Raw genomic sequence first — 17,964 nt, 5'->3', positions numbered from 1 at the left:
TTTCATAATCCTTTCCATGAACAGTTAATGTAAAAGGACAAATGAAATTTGTTAAGCGCGTGACCCCAAGCAAATTCGTCAAACTCTTAAGGTTCACTCACAACATCTTTTCCCCGACTTTTATGTATTACATTTACATGCAACAGGAGGAGAAATGTGACTAGTGTGACCTGAAAATTTTGTTATGAGATAGATATTTGATCTGATATGACCCTTAATTAAAACAAATAGCAACTGCCGCAACCAGCCGGCAAGAAAAAACTGGATACCAAACGGTGGGATCTATGACCATCAAATTCAATTAATAACACTGATTTTAAAAAAGCGTTCAATTCAAGTCTCTAGATCTATGTCCATTGATCAATAATTTCAATTTCTTATGTAGAGCAGAGCAGAATATCATTATCAGCACCGTGATCTTGATGCTAATGCGATGCCATTAAAGACATAAATGAACAACACCATCTATCAAAATAAACCATATACATGCATCAATGGCATACATCAAACAGTTCGGATTTCAACTTGATGCCTGGGAATTTGAATATGTTGCAAATCTAAATTTTTCAATGCACCCCCATTTGATCTCCTCTTCCAAAGACTGCTGTTGTTTTCATCACCTGCCTGATCAGCAGCTGGTTTCGGCACTCTCTTTACCACCGGCAACGGAGGATCCATTTGAGCAATGTTAATGATACAAGCCTCTCTCTCTTTATTCTCGTTACCAGCAGCAGCAGCTTTCGGCCTTCCACCATGTGCATTCGTTTCTCTTCTTCTACAAGAACTCACCGTACAGCTTGTGTTGTTATTATTATTACTGTAGGTGACGATATTCCTGACAGAGAAAAACCTCTTGAGCTTGAAGTACTTGACATCACTGACGTTGAAGTTGTTGCAGCTGGTTTTGGTGGTTAAGGCAAGCTGCTTGTTGTTGTTGTTGCTATTATGACTAGTTGTAGCTGTGGGGAAGCCAATAATCTTGTTGTTTCTCTTTACTTGGCCCATGCAACCGATCTTTGGCGATAAAGGGTCTTCTTTGGATAACGAAGCAGAACGGTCTTCTAATCTTGGCAGCGCCACATCTTTGATTGAAGTTCTCGAACAAAGCATTGGCAAGAATGTACTCTTCTGAATATTGTTAAGGTTTCGTTGGTATTGAAAATGGTGATTGTACCCATTTCCCATTTACTTTTCTTGATGATGAGAGGGATCAAACGAGAAATTAATAGCTAGAGAAATGGAAAAAAAAAAATGGTAACAAGAAAATTGGAATGTGCGGTCTCCTGAGAGCCACAACCAGAAGGAAAGAGGAGAGATGTATTAATAATGAAGAAAAAAAGCATTGAGCATGTCTAAGTCTATAAATGGGGTGTGCGTAAATCGAGTAGAAAGAGTATTAAATTCATTCAATTTTTAATAAAAAAATATGTGCCAAGTCTTGTAACTCTGTGTTTACTCAGTCCTATTGACTAACTTATTAAATAAGATAGCATAAAGACATAACTCCTCCATTCATTCAATTTTCAATGCTACAATTCAAATTAATTAAATTCTGTTTTCTTTCGCATAGGGTCAATTACGAGGACCCTTATTTCGAATTCATTTATTTTGTTTTATTTTTGCGGTGTAAAATTACGATATACTACAAAGCGTAAGACACAAAGAAAGCAAAATGGTTATAATCATAAAAGAGGGGTCAGTTTTTGCACATTCTATCTTAGCAATTGGCAAAGACGGCCAATTTTATGATGCCAAGTTCACACGCTACTACTGGGTGCTGGTAAATGAATCAATAGGCCGACCCCTCTTTTGTCTCCTTCAGCTCTCATATATTATTATAATATTAATATTATTAATTAATATATTTTATAATTAATTAATATAATTATTATAATTAATTAATTAATTTTGTATGATTAATTAATTAATTTTTTTGTAATTAATTAATATATCAATTTATTATTGACAATAATTAATAATAATAATAATTTTTTAATAAATAATCACTATAATTAAAATATAAAATAATAATTATGACAATAATTCAGTAAGTATTTTTTTAGTATATTGTTACAATCTAACTCATTCCGATTCTGATTATAAAATAAAGTAAACACATTTATGGCAATACAACTCATTCCAATTTCGATTCCTACAGTTTAAGTAAACAACTTATTCTGATTCTCATTTCAGCTCATTTTCATTCCTAACCATTCTGATTTCAGCTCGTTCCGATTCTAGTTTAATAAACGCAATATAAAAGTCTATATAGCCTTGATGGCAATAAAAAAATAATTCAGTATTGTTACAACTTAATTTCTCACACACACACACATATATATATAATATGTACGTCTGTGTGTTTTTCATACATAAAGCATGCAGAAACTTTGATTTTACTTGAAAATTTTTGGAATCAAATAAAAGATTTTTTTAGAGTATAATATGTGCAGTTTAGATGAGAGCTAGGGTTCTTATTTAAGACTCTTGACCCCGAAAAGATGGAAAAATATAATAGCACGGGGGCACCACCAAAGTTTTTAAGTCAACTAAAAGAATTAAATCATCAATCTCTTGCTTAATGTCAAATTAATTGGGTTGTCCACTTTGAAAGATGTGGTTGCATTTTATCTAAATTCACGAATATTATTAAATATAGAACTGCTATGAAATTTTAGTAGTTTCTTGATCTGAACTCAATTAACACATATTTTTAAAAATTGAAATTTTATTATCTTTTTTTTTTAATCCAATGAAATCCTGACATGTTTTGCAATTAAAATTGAAACGAAATTTGTTAATGAGATTTTCACATAAAATTTCTAGAGATTTCAAAGATTTTTTTGGATTGATATGAAAGGTTTTGTTGTCTTTTTTTTTCTCCTTTTTTATTTTTTTATTTTTTTATTTTTTTTCCTTGATTTTGATAGATATAATTCGATTCCAGTCAAACTGACCAATAAATAAATAATGACACACATAATTCGTTAGAGCCACGTTTGCCAACAACACATAATAAATAATGACACGTATAATCCATGAGCTCATTATCATACCATTAATATTTGTAGCATTACATAACGTACATTGACTGAAACAATTTAATCACAGCCTGTATGTGTTGAATTTTCGGATTTTCATTATCCATGCGTTCATATTTACTTATTCTGCAATTGATCTTCAAGCAATATTGCTTTCAAATTGAATTATTAAAATGTAGAGAACTCTGCTCTCTTTTATATCATTTAGAAGTACCTCAAAGAAGCTTCTACGCGGAAAATATTAAGAGAATGATAATGGAGATGAACCCATATGACCAATTTTTTAAAATAATTCCCTTTCATATATAATCCACCAATTTCTTTTCATTTTTTTTTAATTTTCTCGTGTAATCAAAGGGCATTAAGGAAGATTCTTCTAGTCTTGTTGCCTTGTAATCTTATATTATAATTAACAATATTGAGAATTGAAGATATAACAATGCATCCAAGTGCAATCAACTTCAATTAGATATTCATTAACCACTATCAATAAGTATACAAAATTCGTTCATTAAAATGTTACTTCTCTATAGTATCGTATACACGACTGTTTATTTAAACATAGGATAAATATGATATCACGTGAATCACGCATCAATCATATAGTAGCGATTAGTGTCACATCAATTTGTACGCAATAAAACAGGAGCCTAAAGACCTATAAAATTTCAAAGAAATGCGAGGGCTTAAACTGAAATTTATCTCGTTTCTATATAATTTTATCATTTGGACCCCTCGAATTCACTATTTTGTTAAGGTCCTCCCCAACTTGTTTTTTTTTTTTTTTCCTATATTATAACCCTACCCAGTACCGACCCCAAATCCCAATTTGTAGAAAGTAGTGTTATCTCCAGTACTACTACTCAACTTCCATATAGCACAACAGTTATGGTAGATGAAATTGTAGACCTTCTAAACGACATGCTTAATGGATAGTGATGTATTTGGTGAGTTAATAGAATAGTGAAATGGTGGCATTTGGTGAGAGTGAAACCTAAATGGGGAACAGAGCACATGAAGATGAACGTGTAGGAGGAAAAAATAATTAGAAAGAAGATGTGTGCAACTCAGACGACAAACTTTACATAACACCATGTGGGAGGCACGTGAAAGGAGCGTTTCATTTCATATTCTATTTTATCATTCTTCACCAGTGCTGTGTTGGCCTAACTAAGATGACCTGTCAATGGTCTTTTGGTCCAGTGGGAGAACCCTTGTACTTAGAATAATGAGTTCAAGGGTTCGAGCCTTCATAAAAACATTTATGAGGCTTAGTTACAATCATTCCTCAATTATCAAATAATTGAGTGGAGTCAGCCTATTCCTCACGAAATGTGAGTAAAGTGAACAGCCCTCGAATATTTGAGAGGGTTTGAAAAATTTGGACAGCGCTTCAGAGGAGTATACATCACGAAGAAGGTCCCATTTGTAGAATCTATTTATAAATATTAATTGTAATACCTACAGTCATGTATAATAATATTCAAAAAAAAAAAAAACATGACATGTCACCTACAGAATCTTACTTGATTTTCATTTATATATCTTCTGACTTTTGTATTCATTTCTCCATTTCTAAAGTCATATTGGTTTTATGGGTCGATCTGAATGTGTGACAATTCGATCCCTCAATCACGTAAAGACATCTAGCATTAATGTACAAGTCCTATTCATGTTTGCTTAGTTTTAGATAGGGTTGATTTGTCAATTGCGAACCTAAACTATTAATTTCACAGGAGAATCAAGTGAAAAACGATTAGTATAATTGACTAAATTGAATCAATTAGAAAGAATATGTACAATTATTCATATTGCATTATCAAAAAAAAACTTATGACTCAGTTGATTCAACATCTACAACTACCTCTTATGAGTGGTTCAACAGAGATGAGGTTTCTAGTCATGTCCTTCAGCCAAAAAATAAAAAAAAGGAGGGACAATTCTTTAAGTTCACTATGATTATTAGGTAAATATCACTGCTACAGCCTACAAATTTCCTGAATGTGCTGGATAAAACACCTGGCCATGATGAATAGTGATCAAGAAAAGCAAAACATAAAAAGCTAAAAGGGAGGGGAGGGAACTCGAATTGAAAATGGTGAAGTCAATGGCGCAAAAGACTGTTGTGAATTTACCAAAAGGGGTAAGTAGGTCACTAGGCATTGCACGGCCCGAGATTTTGTTTTGTGTATGACCACAAATCTCCTTTGCGAAAAGATCCAAAAAATAATTGAAAATCTTCTTCCCCAATTCACATGTATCAGTCAGTATAATGTATAATAAGAAAAACAGTAGTTGTTAAGCACGAGAAACAAAGAGGTGATATCCGATTTGAACTTGATCCGCTCGGCCATCAACATTGCCGACAGGTTCAAATTCAGGTGACCCCGAGATTAGAATATCAAAACCCAATGCAATCAATTAAATAATTAGATAGCTTTCGGTTTTGTTGTGTTTGCAGGTTGTACTGCATTTACTGCCACTTTGTATTTTGCTCCCCAGATGGCCCCTAATGTATGATTTTTTTTTTTTTTTCATATTTGTATAGTGAACAAGAACCTGATAAATGAATTATTCAAGTGGCCGAAAAAACCAGAAACGAAACAGACAAAGGTATCTGCAAAAGTTAGTATAAGAACCAGTAGATGACAAAATAGCACATAAATCTTGATATGTTAGGCTTAGCCTCTTATCGTTGTCTGAAATGCCTGTTGCTTCTGGCTTGTTAGAAACTTAAAACAGTAGAATTGACAGCAATCATACCTTGAATTAAGGCCAAGTCCCTCCCATCATTAGTGTGAACAAACTTCAATCCAAGAAATGTTAGTCAACTAACCAACTAATCCTCATAAGCATTCACATCATAAGCGATACCATCCCCACAAAAAAAGTGCAAATGATTCAATGCGTAACAAAATTTGAAGAAAATACCCGCTAGCTAGTCCCATCTTTAAACCCAGCTCATAAATCAATCAATCAGGAACTTTTGAATAGTCTACCCAGGTTGGACAGCTTGTTATTTGAGGCAAGACATTCATTAGTTATTACACTTTTTGCAATAGATCAAGTGATCAATGACATTTTCAATGCTAATAGTCGAAAACTGAATACTCTTTTGTCAAGCACAATTTACAAGAATCCAGATCCTCTAACAACTTCAGGTAGCTGATAAAGAACTTATAAATAAGAGACTGCATCGCGATGGGGCTACTCATCCTAATGATTCTATCCCCAAAGGCCAAAGCCATCGTAGGGAAAATGTATCCTATGTTTTATAGATCTCTATAGCTTCTAATTCAAAGACAACCTAAGTGAAAAAAAAAATTGCACCTCAAATCCTGAAAAATGCTTGACCGAGTTTGAGTTGAACAGAACTGATCTGTGCTCATCAATGAATTTTCCGAGGAATTTCAATTGATGAATTTCCAGCATGGTAATTCCCATATTTTTCCTTGATATTCTTGCTGCACTTCTAGTTCCACTTAAGAATAAATTATAAAGCACAATACTCACTCTCCCAACCTAAAGGTAAATTTTGGGAAATAACCATTCTCCAACACCAGAGAAAGAAAAGCCCCCACAGCTCGGCTACCACAGAGCATTAAAAACTTGACAATAGACTACAGATAGCTTTACAGAAGGCACTCATTTAGATGTTTCATCATTTTTTCCACCTTGCTCAACCTTTTCCTCATCCTCTGGCAACTGGGATTCAACCTTTTCTTCATTAGAATTTAAAACTTGATTTGAAGAATCATTTGTCTCACTAGTATCTTTCTCTGATTCATCATTTAGCTCCACTCTTTTATGCTCTTCAGGTGCCTTCATAGTTTCGACCTGGAGTTGAACTTGCGAAGGCAAAACAGAGGAAGGCAGTGATGAAGCGGCACTACCCAATCCTTTTGAAAGGCATACATACTTGAAAACAAGTTGCTTGTAATTATTTAACAGGTCTTCTACATCACTGATAGTGAGATCACCAACCTGGGCAAACAAGTATGGATATTCCTGAAAGACTTGGCTGGCCTTCTCTTCCTTTAAAAGCATAGTTGCCCCCTTATTTTCCAATTCCGAGAGGGATGGAACTTTTGTTATCGGTTCCTGATCTTTTGCAAATGTTACCTTCTTTACAGACTTTGATTCAGAAGATCTGACCGGTGTCAAATGTTCTTTTTCCTTCGTAGAATTCACTCCTTGATGTTTCGATTGTATAAGTTGTTCTACAGAAATTTGACCTTCACTTTCATCATTTTGATTAGACAGACCATCCATATCAGCTGAAAGACCAGATAGAAGGGCTTGAGCAGATTCCATATTTCTTTCAAACTCAGATTCCTCCATTGACAGGGCTTGTGCATCAATGTTAGAGATGAAAGACTCTGCAGAGAGCATGTTAGTGAAAAAATAGGCTGCTTCTCCAACTAATCGGGATTGACGCCTGTATCTTTGTATATACAATAGATTTGAGTGCAGTTGTGGAGGATTCGCCTGAGAAAAACATTAGTCACGCAAACGAATTTTAATGCTATAGTACAATATACGGAATCCAACAAAATGAAAATTTATAACTGAGTTAAGCAGTTCGCTGCACGTGTCAAATTTTCTGCTCCATGTCCTTATTAGACATAGTTTACTACGAGTTTGGCCAATCAAATATATGGAAGGACAATCTCCACTCTTGAAATATTTATATAATATCCATAGTCCAATTATTTTATCATCTTTTAACTTTAAGTCAAAAGCTAAAGCTTAATTTTTCAACTAACAAATTTATCAAGGGTAATAAGCAGAAAAGGATATCGGAAAAGACAAGGATTGAGTAAAGCAGAGTTGTATTCCATAATAGAGTAGTGTACCATACATAAGGGATGAAATGTGAAAATATACCAAGCAAATCATGTCATCACACATAAACTACTGATCTTACCTTGATAGTAACGTAAATTAGGACGGGAAGAAATTCATCAGCTCCAGGGGGGTTCTCATTTAAAGCTATAGAAGCATTAAGCAGTAAATTATTGATGACCTTGCAGCAGTTGAGAATACACACAAGCTTGTCTCTTGGAGCCTTGTACATATTTATCTTTTGTAGCTCTTTCTGTGCAAGCTGAAAATAAAAAAACAAAGATGCTGTAGTAAAACTGTATTCCAGTAAATGAACCCAGATTAAACATATTGTTAGGGTGTTCAAGTCATAGCTACTACTAACTGCTACTGGAGAGAGAAAATATGGTAGCATGGACAATTTTAAGAGTGAAACATCTAAGTTTAAACTTCTAAAAGCAATGCTACTTGAAGAAAACAACTGAAATATCTTTTAAGTACTATATCTTTCATTTAGCCAAAAACAAAGTGAAGGGGGAGGGGGGGGGGGGTGTGGTGGGGGGAGGAACAACTACCGAGATGAAAAGATTGTAAATGATTTGCAGTTGGTCCTGGCATATCATGCTGTTGAAGGTTCCCCAAACAGTAAACAGAAGCAGAGTTTCTGTACTGATTCTTCATCTTTAATACATATTGGAGTTTCTTATCAAAAAAGGCAGAAGCAGAGTTTGTTCAATTCAAATCTGAATCCTTTTTCTGTTCACTTATTTGTCATTCCCAACATTTTCTGTTCATCCTTTTGCTTTTTCAAAATAGTTCCATAGAAACACAATAAAGAAATATCACATAATCCCAGAGAACACTAAAATAGACATCTTCCTAGTCATCTACACGCGCTCAAGAATGTGTGAGCATTCGGTGAGCTTTCCAAAGCCATTTTCAACAGGAAGAAAAATGAAAAAGCAATTCTCCCTTTTCTTCTGAAAATATACATTTTATAACACTGGTCGAAGATGCTTCCAAACAAGCATGGAACCTCAGCCCCGAAACTTCTACCGACTCATAAGGCATAACATTAGGATACCATCTCAAGAGAGAAGTGTTTTATACATCAGACAGAGAGTTCATTGACGTGGAAGTAACACAGAATTAACACGATAAGAATATTCTATAAGCAATATCCCAAGTGTTTATTCACATGGAACATGCTTCAACCGTCAACAAGAGTCCAATAAGCCAATAATTCCAATAGAGAAGTATTCTACTTATTAGACAGAGAATAACTTCAAATAGAAATCCCACCACTTACCAGCCATGATGTTTCATTCTGAAAGGATGCCTTGATATCCAAATTTTCAGGACGAACAAATTGCTGAACCAAAGCTATCTTCTCTGAAAGCTGTTCATCAGTTTTAACATCATCGGGAATTGAAGCAAATACACGAGTAAATAACTTTGTCATCACATACTTCTCCAGTCCCTGCAAGTGAAAGAACAGCCAGAGGCAAACAAATCAACAAAAATAAGAAGTATCATCCATTAATTTAGCAAGAAAGGAAATCTAATTAAGAGATGAAACTTAAGATGTAGAGTATCAAGTTAAATTTTAGTTTTACAATAAAGTTGATGAAGCCATCTTCTATAGATTTCAATTTTTGAGTTATCAAAAGTTTAGTTATCATGTCTAGAAGGTTGAAGCCCATAGTTACTCACTTCACCAGCACTGTCCAGCTCCTCCTCTGAACAACCAGCCCAAAGAGGATGCGCCCTGAAAGCTGCTTCCATATTGGCAAGGAATGACTGCACTGCAGCACTGTCCCTTTCTGGATCAGGAGCATTGTTTGAAAATGAAACAATGAAACTGCAAGAAAGAATTTACTCAAAAATTTGCACATGATTGCCTTGATAAGTACAAAATAAATATTATTAAATGAAAATATGTTTTCGCCAAGTAATATAAAAGACACATATCATCACAAAAACTACTATCTTGGCTCAGCCCTGAAGCTAAAATCCTATCATATAATGACAATTGATCAACAAGGAAATCCGCCCAGCATTTTCTACTGACGTCATAATCATTTCTTTCAGTTGAATAATTTTCTACATAATTAATTACCTTAAAAGAACGCATACACTTTGCTATAAAACATAAAAAATAAATCAGAGGAACACTTGGGAGAGGTTTGACTTTGATGAAAAATGTTTCAAATAGCCAGAAGTGCTACTGTATTTAATTCGTCATGTTTAGCTTAAATAAATGAAAGCACTTTTTGGTACTAAATACATTGTTGTTGTTTGTCTAGAGAACACATTTTTATTTTGAAATGCACTTATAACTGCTTTTTGAAGAAGCACTTGATGCACACTTCAAAATTACACTCACGCATAACTGTATCCTAGAAAATATTCTCCATTGCATCATACCTAATAAACCTATCCTATCGAACATTGAAAAGCCTATTAATGCTAACTCCTTTTATGGCAATTTGCTCTGAATAAATTCCAGCGAATCTAAAATGTCGCCAAATCCATCACACACAGCATAAAACACTGAAATAACTAATGCCAAATCACATTCTATAACAACAACACTGAGCTGAGGGTTCAAATCTTTCAAAAATGCACTGATTAAAGTTATTTTGAGCATTCACATTTGATGATCCACTTATCCTTCTGAAAGTAGAAACTCGGATTCCTTTCAGCTCTTCAAAGTAACAAAAAGTAACTGTGGTGGAGTTCTCGTAGCACTGCATGCAACTCACAGTTTCAGTTCCTAGCTGAATTACGAGCATTGACTTTTAATTTTATAAGTTAAGAGATCGGACGGACAAGAACAATTACTCAAATTCAAATCAATTAACTAGTATCAATCATGAGAATTAAAAGCTCAAAAGCGGAGAATTAGGAGTTAGAAGATAGAAAGAGAGGGAACCTCTTGATGGATTTGACGAAATCTGCGGCGGAGGGTTGACGCATGCGCTCTAGAAAGTCGTGCAATCCCAAGAACACGTCGGCGTTCTCCATTAAACGTCCACCGCCAGATATCTAAGCTTGCGTATTACGGGAATAAGTCTGAAGCGGAGACTGAGACTCGGATGTCTTGCGGTTGTGTACGTACAGATATGATGATTGATTGTAGACAGAAATGAATTTTCATTAGGCATTCGTAAGTCATAGAGCAATAAAATCTTTGTTTGCTTTGTTTGTTCATGTTTTATCAAATTCGGTTAAGCTCGACCCGAGAAGGATGATGAAGATCAAGCTTCATAAAAAAAGCCCGGTAAATAAAGCAAGCCCGGCCCAGGAAAACCTCGCATTAAACGAATTTTCAAGCTTTCATTTTAATAGTTTGCAGTCCCAGCTAATTGCTAGGAGTCTATTCTCCTCCCAATTAGGCAAGGCAGATTATCTCTTCAAAAACTGTGAGTAAACATATCAGTATCTCGTGCACGAGAGTTGCCGTATGATAATAATGAGTTTGTTCACTTCTAATTTTCGGGGACGTGCATAAGTTTCAAAAAAAAAAAAATTTAGGTTTACGTGCGTATACATTTCTCTTACATACTCATGATAATTTCAGCTTTTTACCTGAATAAATACAAACACATAAATTAATAAATAGAGCTTGAGCTTGCTTCACCGTACATGTATAACAAGAACATACATAATTTGAGCTTTTTATCTGAACAAGTACTAACACGCGTGCCAAAACATCCTTCAATACTGCAAAGTGAATGCACTATCGTATAAAATTAACTGAGGCAAAAGCTTGCGCTCTTATCCTAAAATAGAGATTGTGCATCCAATGTCTGAGAGGATTCCTCCAGCATTTTCAGACTAGATAACATTTATGGAAATGCAAAGATTTCTACTCAAAATAGGTGAAGTCGGTTACCGATAGAAAAAATTAAATTCAATCATTGAAATTGAAGCAGAAATTATTCTATTTATATGAAAGAAATTTGAGGACAAATATATGTGGTCGTTCACAGACCTTTTTGACAGCAGTACACCTATCCAATTACATTCAATTCGTATGTTGACAAAATAAAAAAAATAAAAAAACATATAAATTTAAATCTTTGTATAAATACCCCCCTTGTATCCTCAAAGAAGTATAGGAACATATGTTGAACACCGTCAATTTTCATAGATTCACATACAAGCAGGTTGAAGAATCAGCTCCTATGCATCGAATGCACGAAGATTTTTTGCTTTCAAAAGCTTTAAGTGGAATCACCAAAATGATGGAATTTTTATTAGACTTGTATTTCCCCTCTCTATATACTTCTTTCCCTACATCAACTCTCTCATTGAATGCATGTTTGTCTGTGAAACATGCATCCACTGTTACTGATTCAAACACGGACGCCCCAAATAGCAGAATCCTCTTCACCACATTTTTCATGAACACTTCTGATTTTTTCCACTGACTTGCAGATTCCACTGCAGCTCCAATCAAATGATGCAACGCAAACATTACCAGCCTGAGCTTTCCACTCACAATCTGCAGAGGCAGATCCAATTTATGCAAATAAAATTAAAGAAAAAAGAGAGAGAGAAACATGCATGACCCAACCTTTAAAATTTCCAACCTAATATGGACAATGATATGCACTTAGAATGTCCAGATGGTGCTGATCTTTCAAGAAACATTAAATATCTGTCATAATTCCCATAACAAAACCTTACCAAATGGTATAATATAACAATGCAAAATTTCATCATCCACCATCTCTAAAATGAATCCCAACTTCAGTGTATTAAACCTACAACTTAACCTACATTAATTTACTTCTGTTATTGCTGGGACATCCCTTTCCCCACATTGTACACTAGAACATAAGCAAAAAGACAGAATAGTAAATCATCCTTTTTGGAAACGTTACCTGGAGGAGTCTGGCAACACATATTGCGGTCATCGATGTGCTCGACTTCCAGACCAATAAACCATGAACCAAGTGACACATCTTCATTGGCAAACTTATGCAATATGGGCCTGCAGTCAAAAACAGTACCTCCAATGACTTAGTTCAGCATAAAGTAGTACATTTGAGCATGTTAGACAGTGGACCAAAACCCCAAACATGGTATCTTTTGGTTAACAGAATAGGCTACTTCAAAAAATAATTCCTAATTCTTACTGGTTGATAGAAATATATGTGGCAAGATCCTTCGAAATGGCATAAATCTGCCCAGTTGCATGCCGGAAGTATTTGTTCCCCTCCTCGCCAAATTTCCAATACTCTGGCTCATGGTACTTGACATTCCTAGGGAGCATTATGGAATTAAATCAGATTTACATGACACCACTATAGACCCAGAAAAATAAACAGCAACAATCTAGTGAATATAAAAGAAGGAAATTACTTTTGAGAAAGAACAGGTCCGGATTTCATACACCCAATATATACTCGAGGCTTTGAACGGTGACGAGAAAGAGTAGTTGCTAGCATACCTACACAAGAAAGACAAGGATATTCAACGTCGCAAATGATACATAAAGAAAAATCTTCCTTGAAAAAAGAAGAAAAATAGTTAAAATTCAATTATGAAAAGTAAAATGGATAGGTTGCAGAAGCAAATACCAAGATTTACATGGACATCGTCATCCACCTTAACATAGAAATCAGCATCCCATTTTGCAACAGCAGTGGAAAAGAAAATCTTTGTTTTTGCAGACAATTCATGATATCCTTCAATGTGCTCCTACAATATTACAGAAGATTGGCAATAAAATTCTCACAAAGTATCATAGATTTTGAGGAATAGAGAAAACAGCCATGTTTACTTCTTACCAGCCGTAGGAAGTCCTTGTGCTGTGCATCTTCTGAATCAATAGCTTTATCTAAAATGCTGTTGGATGTCGCACTGAATTAAATAAAAGCAGGTATATCAGTTTACTTCCCAATTTTATATTTAGAACAACATTCGGTCAAAGTTAGTGACGATCAAAGACACGACATTGCCAATTAATTTTACAGATAATGCATTCTCTAGAAGCACAAGCAGAAGCAATCATGATCTACCAAGCCATATCGAAGGAAACTGTTCCACAAATAGGCTTTTGACAGAAAAAAAAAAGCATATCTTTCCTCTCGAAGCAAGCACAAAAGGTGAAGTGGACGTAGCAGACACTTAAATAAAAAGATTTTGAAATCAAAAGAGCGCTTCCTTTTAGCTGCTTTAACACTACTCTTGCACAATTCATGAAGCTAACATTTTTCATCAAAAGTAATTTACCTGTGGCCAATCATGAATCGGATGATTATTCCCTTCTCACGTTCTAATTGAATAAGTTTTCCCCCTAATCAAACACAGAAATAAATACCATTACAAACAAACTCATAACAACATCAACCAACAGCAGACTACCGCATAATTCAAATCCAATCTACCTTGAGGCATCCAAGTGTCCCTAACAGAATCACGTCGCTTCCTACTACTAAAAGCAGTATTAATTCCAATAACCACGAAAACTTTTGGCCTTCTGGAGTTCGTACTTGCATTGGCAGCAGAACTTTCCAAGCCAGGCATTTCCCGACTACTCCGGGAAGCAGCCAGCTCCATCTGAAGCTGCCCAATCGGCTTGTCCAAAGTCCTATCCGATTCAACAGAACCATCACTGGAAGCATTCCATTGTCCGTGTAAACTAATCAATTTTCAGCTCAATTACAAAATGAAATTAAATTTCTACTTACTGAATTGCTCCACGGGTTTTCAAAACTTCCTTCGCCACATCTTGATCTTGAAAAGCTTTCTGATAAATTATAGATAAGCAAAATTAACAAAGTCAAATAACTAATTAGATAATTAACAATCAACGTACGTATAGTGGTGAGACAAATATAACATACTTTAGCGCAATCAGTTGAAGCAACTGCCACTTGCTGCTCACGTCTGCGCACGTTTAACGATGGACGTCCATCCGATTCCGGTGGGTTCCACGTCCTGATCCAATCAGAAACCACTTCATCAACAAAAATAGAAAAAGAAAGATAAAATCACTTAACATAATAGTTTTTCTTGTGTAAAAAAAAAAAAAAAAACATACAAGTTGCTGAAGAGAATCCCGAGAGCAAAGCAAAATAAGCATAAAAAAGGAATCCATTTTGTGGAGATAATAGTAGTAGTACTCGTTCGATACTTCATTTTCTTTCTTTTTCTTTTCCTTTTTCTCTCGGAGCAAACAAGAAAAGAGAGAAGAAAAAGAAAGCGCGTGCAGGAGGGAAGATGGGGGTTGAAAAGTCGTGACTGGCTCCGATGATGAAGATGCCGAAGATTGTGTTGTATGCGAGCTCTTTATATACGAAGTTTAAGCTGACCTCATTTTTAATTTTTTTTAAATTTCTTTTAATCAACAAATAATGTGATTTTGAAAATGCAGGTTGGACCGTCAAAAGGTTAGGCGAAGCACGGAAATAGGATGTTAAAACAACGAAACGAAATTATGCGGGATTGTGTCCTGCTTGAGTCGTCGTCCTTGTAGGTGGGGCCCAAGGCCGTGGAAATCACGTCGACGCCACTCGCGAGTCACGCCTCCAGGCTCCAGTCAGCAATCGCAAACATCTCCCCGAACCGTAAAATGCGATGACCGTCACTACGGCGTCGTATTGGCCTAGTTGAGAACTTGAGAATTTGAGATACATTCTCTTGTTCCTTTCATTTTATAACCGTTGACTAATTATTATTATTATTTTTAATTACACGTTACCTATCGTCTTTTATCTGATCGTAATCATGCATCCAAAATTTCCCCACCTAAGTTTCAAATATATCATAAACTACATTTTACTTTGAATATGATAAAACTTAGATCGGTTCTGTATATTTAAACTTATCATTTAATATTATAATTGGTAGGATTTAATTTAATAGAAATTGTTTGTGTTTGATAGGGATACATTTTTTTTATTAAATAAGTTGTTTATATTAACATCCTATTTCAATATATATAATCGATGAACATATCACTTATATCTTTATTTTCATTTACATTTTATAATAATAATCGTTGGTTAAATTCGACTTTATTACCTCTTCTCTCTTTATTATTATCAATCGCCGATAATAATTAAAATATTTCTTGTTTATCAAAGATAAAACTATTTGTTAGCTCAAGCAATTGAGTTTTATCAAATTTTCTACAAGAACATGATTCGCGAGTAAAAATTAAAATAAAACGTACACCAATATTATCTCCGACGGCCAATCCTAATACCACCGAACAGAACAATTTGTTGGTCATTTTCTATGTCATGACAAATTATTCTTCTCTGTACACGAGTTTTCCTCATTCAAAGGTCACACTTAGCATTATTGTTGTTCTGGTTTTACATATTATACTTTGATTTCAGTCTTCTAGCCGTCGTTAACAACTAACAAGTTCAACTCGTTAGTCAAAGCAAGACAGTTTTCAAAACCGCAGCCAAAAATCTATAAAACAGACACTATATTGGGTTGATATACTGTTTATTTGTGGCAAAATGGTTTGATGATGTTTATTGTTTGTTACCGAACTTTGTTTTGCTTTGTTTTTGTCTAATTTTGTGATGGGCATATGTATGGTTATTTTGAGATTATTAATTTCGTTAGGAAACAAAAAGAACTACCCATTCTAACATTCTATTTATTTTAATTTGAAAAATATTACATAGCTCTCTTCATCAAACTATTCAAATTCTTTCTTTTTATTTTATTTTATTTTTTAATAATCATCTACATATCTCTTATAACATGGTCATATTTACAAATTGAAAGTTAAACCGAATCGAGTCTAACTAAAATTTAAGTTAAGCTTAGTTTAAATCTTCCAGAGCGAACCTAAATTGTGCATCCTATCCTTATTTATTATGAGTACTAATAGATATCTCAAATTTTTTATCCTAAATTTTATACTAAATGAACGTGTTATTTATTGAATAGTTGGTAATTCTTTATAAGATCTAAGCAAATTAATTATATTATCTCACCAACTAATTGATAAATGTCACATTATTTACGATATTTTTTGAGATAAAAAATTAAAGACGTATATCACATTATTCATTTACTATCGGAGGTAATGTTTGTTAAGACATCTCTAATACATATATTTACTTGCTTTCTTAGTATTTTAGTATCACATTCACATATATAATTAATAATTTAATAGATTTTTTACTTGCTTTCTTATGGAAACAGGTAACTTAACACATGTATCAATAAAAGAAATATGTATCACATTCACGATATGACTGTAACCTATTTTTTTATATCATATGATTGATAAAAAAAAATTCATGTTACCGTAGAAGAACACTTGTGACCGATGGGTGAGTTTGTCTAATTCTTGTTGCTCAAGATTTTGACCACAAAAAAATCGATTCGCTGACATCCTTTGCTTTCCACGTTTACTAGATTTATAATAGTTTTCATATAGCAGCCGAACCTAATTTATCATTAATGAGTGAGCTTTTATTCTCCATTTGAAAGAACAAAAAAAAATCTAATATTTGCAAAAGCATTTTTCATTTGGTCATTGTGTATATTTTGTCGAATACGTGTTGACAATAATAGCTACAACTGTGTTTATTTTATGGCCAAATTGTAGGGTAGGAAGAGATATTTATAATATGGGTTCGGTAAGTTACATTCAATGTAACTTACGGTCAGCATGTAACAATTCGTTTAGCCCCCCATGCTCTATATTATTTATACTTTATTCGTACGTATTATAAAACTTTCGGATTGTAAAATTTTATTTAGTCCCTTATGTTCAATTTTATTTTATTAAAATCCTAGAGTTCAAATTCACACCCTATAATTTTAAATTTCCAAAATAACCTCCATTTAATTAAAAAACATAATTATTATCAAATGATTTATAATTATAACTATTATTCTATTATAATCATAAATATAATTATATTTTTTAAATAGATTATTATTGTTATTATTAATAACAGGAATAAAAAGTGTTATAAATAATTAATCTATTCACAATAATTAATAATAAATTGTTAATAATAATAATAATAATTAACGATAATTATTATTAATAATTAATTTTTGACTAATAATAACAATAAAAATAATTAAAATATAAAATAATAAT

The 17,964-nt window shown here is 33.7% G+C and overlaps 3 protein-coding genes across 5 annotated transcripts; all 3 read right to left on the bottom strand.

Moving 5' to 3' along the window:
- Positions 1-283: 283 nt before the first annotated feature.
- On the bottom strand, positions 284-1,439 carry LOC102607927 (uncharacterized). Its single transcript, XM_006472634.4, has one exon. The coding sequence runs from the start codon at positions 1,183-1,185 to the stop codon at positions 505-507; it is 681 nt and encodes a 226-aa protein (XP_006472697.2). The 5' UTR covers positions 1,186-1,439; the 3' UTR covers positions 284-504.
- Positions 1,440-6,078: 4,639 nt separating this feature from the next.
- On the bottom strand, positions 6,079-11,298 carry LOC102607631 (vacuolar protein sorting-associated protein 9A-like). Its single transcript, XM_006472633.4, has 5 exons — positions 10,801-11,298; positions 9,579-9,726; positions 9,175-9,345; positions 7,969-8,148; positions 6,079-7,529 (listed from the first exon to the last, which is right to left on the bottom strand). Exons 1-5 carry the CDS (start codon positions 10,890-10,892, stop codon positions 6,687-6,689), a joined length of 1,434 nt encoding a protein of 477 aa, XP_006472696.2. The 5' UTR covers positions 10,893-11,298; the 3' UTR covers positions 6,079-6,686.
- Positions 11,299-11,788: 490 nt separating this feature from the next.
- LOC102607130 (beta-1,3-galactosyltransferase 7) lies at positions 11,789-15,189 on the bottom strand. Of its 3 annotated transcripts, none has more exons than XM_025096163.2 (11): positions 14,923-15,189; positions 14,726-14,819; positions 14,570-14,628; positions 14,267-14,520; positions 14,112-14,175; positions 13,667-13,739; positions 13,457-13,577; positions 13,239-13,326; positions 13,013-13,138; positions 12,758-12,867; positions 11,789-12,375 (listed from the first exon to the last, which is right to left on the bottom strand). In XM_025096163.2, exons 1-11 carry the CDS (start codon positions 15,018-15,020, stop codon positions 12,227-12,229), a joined length of 1,236 nt encoding a protein of 411 aa, XP_024951931.2. In that variant the 5' UTR covers positions 15,021-15,189; the 3' UTR covers positions 11,789-12,226. The 3 variants fall into 3 exon arrangements, with proteins under 3 accessions (XP_024951931.2, XP_006472695.2, XP_006472694.2); XM_006472632.4 differs by having other exon boundaries at positions 14,267-14,469; positions 14,923-15,184; XM_006472631.4 differs by having other exon boundaries at positions 14,267-14,493; positions 14,923-15,179.
- Positions 15,190-17,964: the final 2,775 nt, after the last annotated feature.

Source organism: Citrus sinensis, chromosome 5 (assembly GCF_022201045.2).
Source record: "Citrus sinensis cultivar Valencia sweet orange chromosome 5, DVS_A1.0, whole genome shotgun sequence".
In the NCBI taxonomy this organism is placed as follows: domain Eukaryota; kingdom Viridiplantae; phylum Streptophyta; class Magnoliopsida; order Sapindales; family Rutaceae; genus Citrus; species Citrus sinensis.
Note: the sequence above shows the minus strand (reverse complement) of the source record. Positions and strands in the feature narration are given on the sequence as shown.

Coding starts and splice junctions, on each gene's coding strand:
- LOC102607927 (XM_006472634.4), bottom strand. CDS start 1,185: ATGGGAAATGGGTACAATCACCATTTTCAATACCAACGAAACCTTAAC.
- LOC102607631 (XM_006472633.4), bottom strand. CDS start 10,892: ATGGAGAACGCCGACGTGTTCTTGGGATTGCACGACTTTCTAGAGCGC. Junction 9,346..9,578: donor AGCTGGACAGTGCTGGTGAA/GTGAGTAACTAT, acceptor TTTCACTTGCAG/GGACTGGAGAAGTATGTGAT. Junction 8,149..9,174: donor AGAATGAAACATCATGGCTG/GTAAGTGGTGGG, acceptor TTTTATTTTCAG/CTTGCACAGAAAGAGCTACA.
- LOC102607130 (XM_025096163.2), bottom strand. CDS start 15,020: ATGAAGTATCGAACGAGTACTACTACTATTATCTCCACAAAATGGATT. Junction 14,629..14,725: donor CTTCAACTGATTGCGCTAAA/GTATGTTATATT, acceptor ATAATTTATCAG/AAAGCTTTTCAAGATCAAGA. Junction 13,139..13,238: donor GGACCTGTTCTTTCTCAAAA/GTAATTTCCTTC, acceptor AATGCTCCCTAG/GAATGTCAAGTACCATGAGC.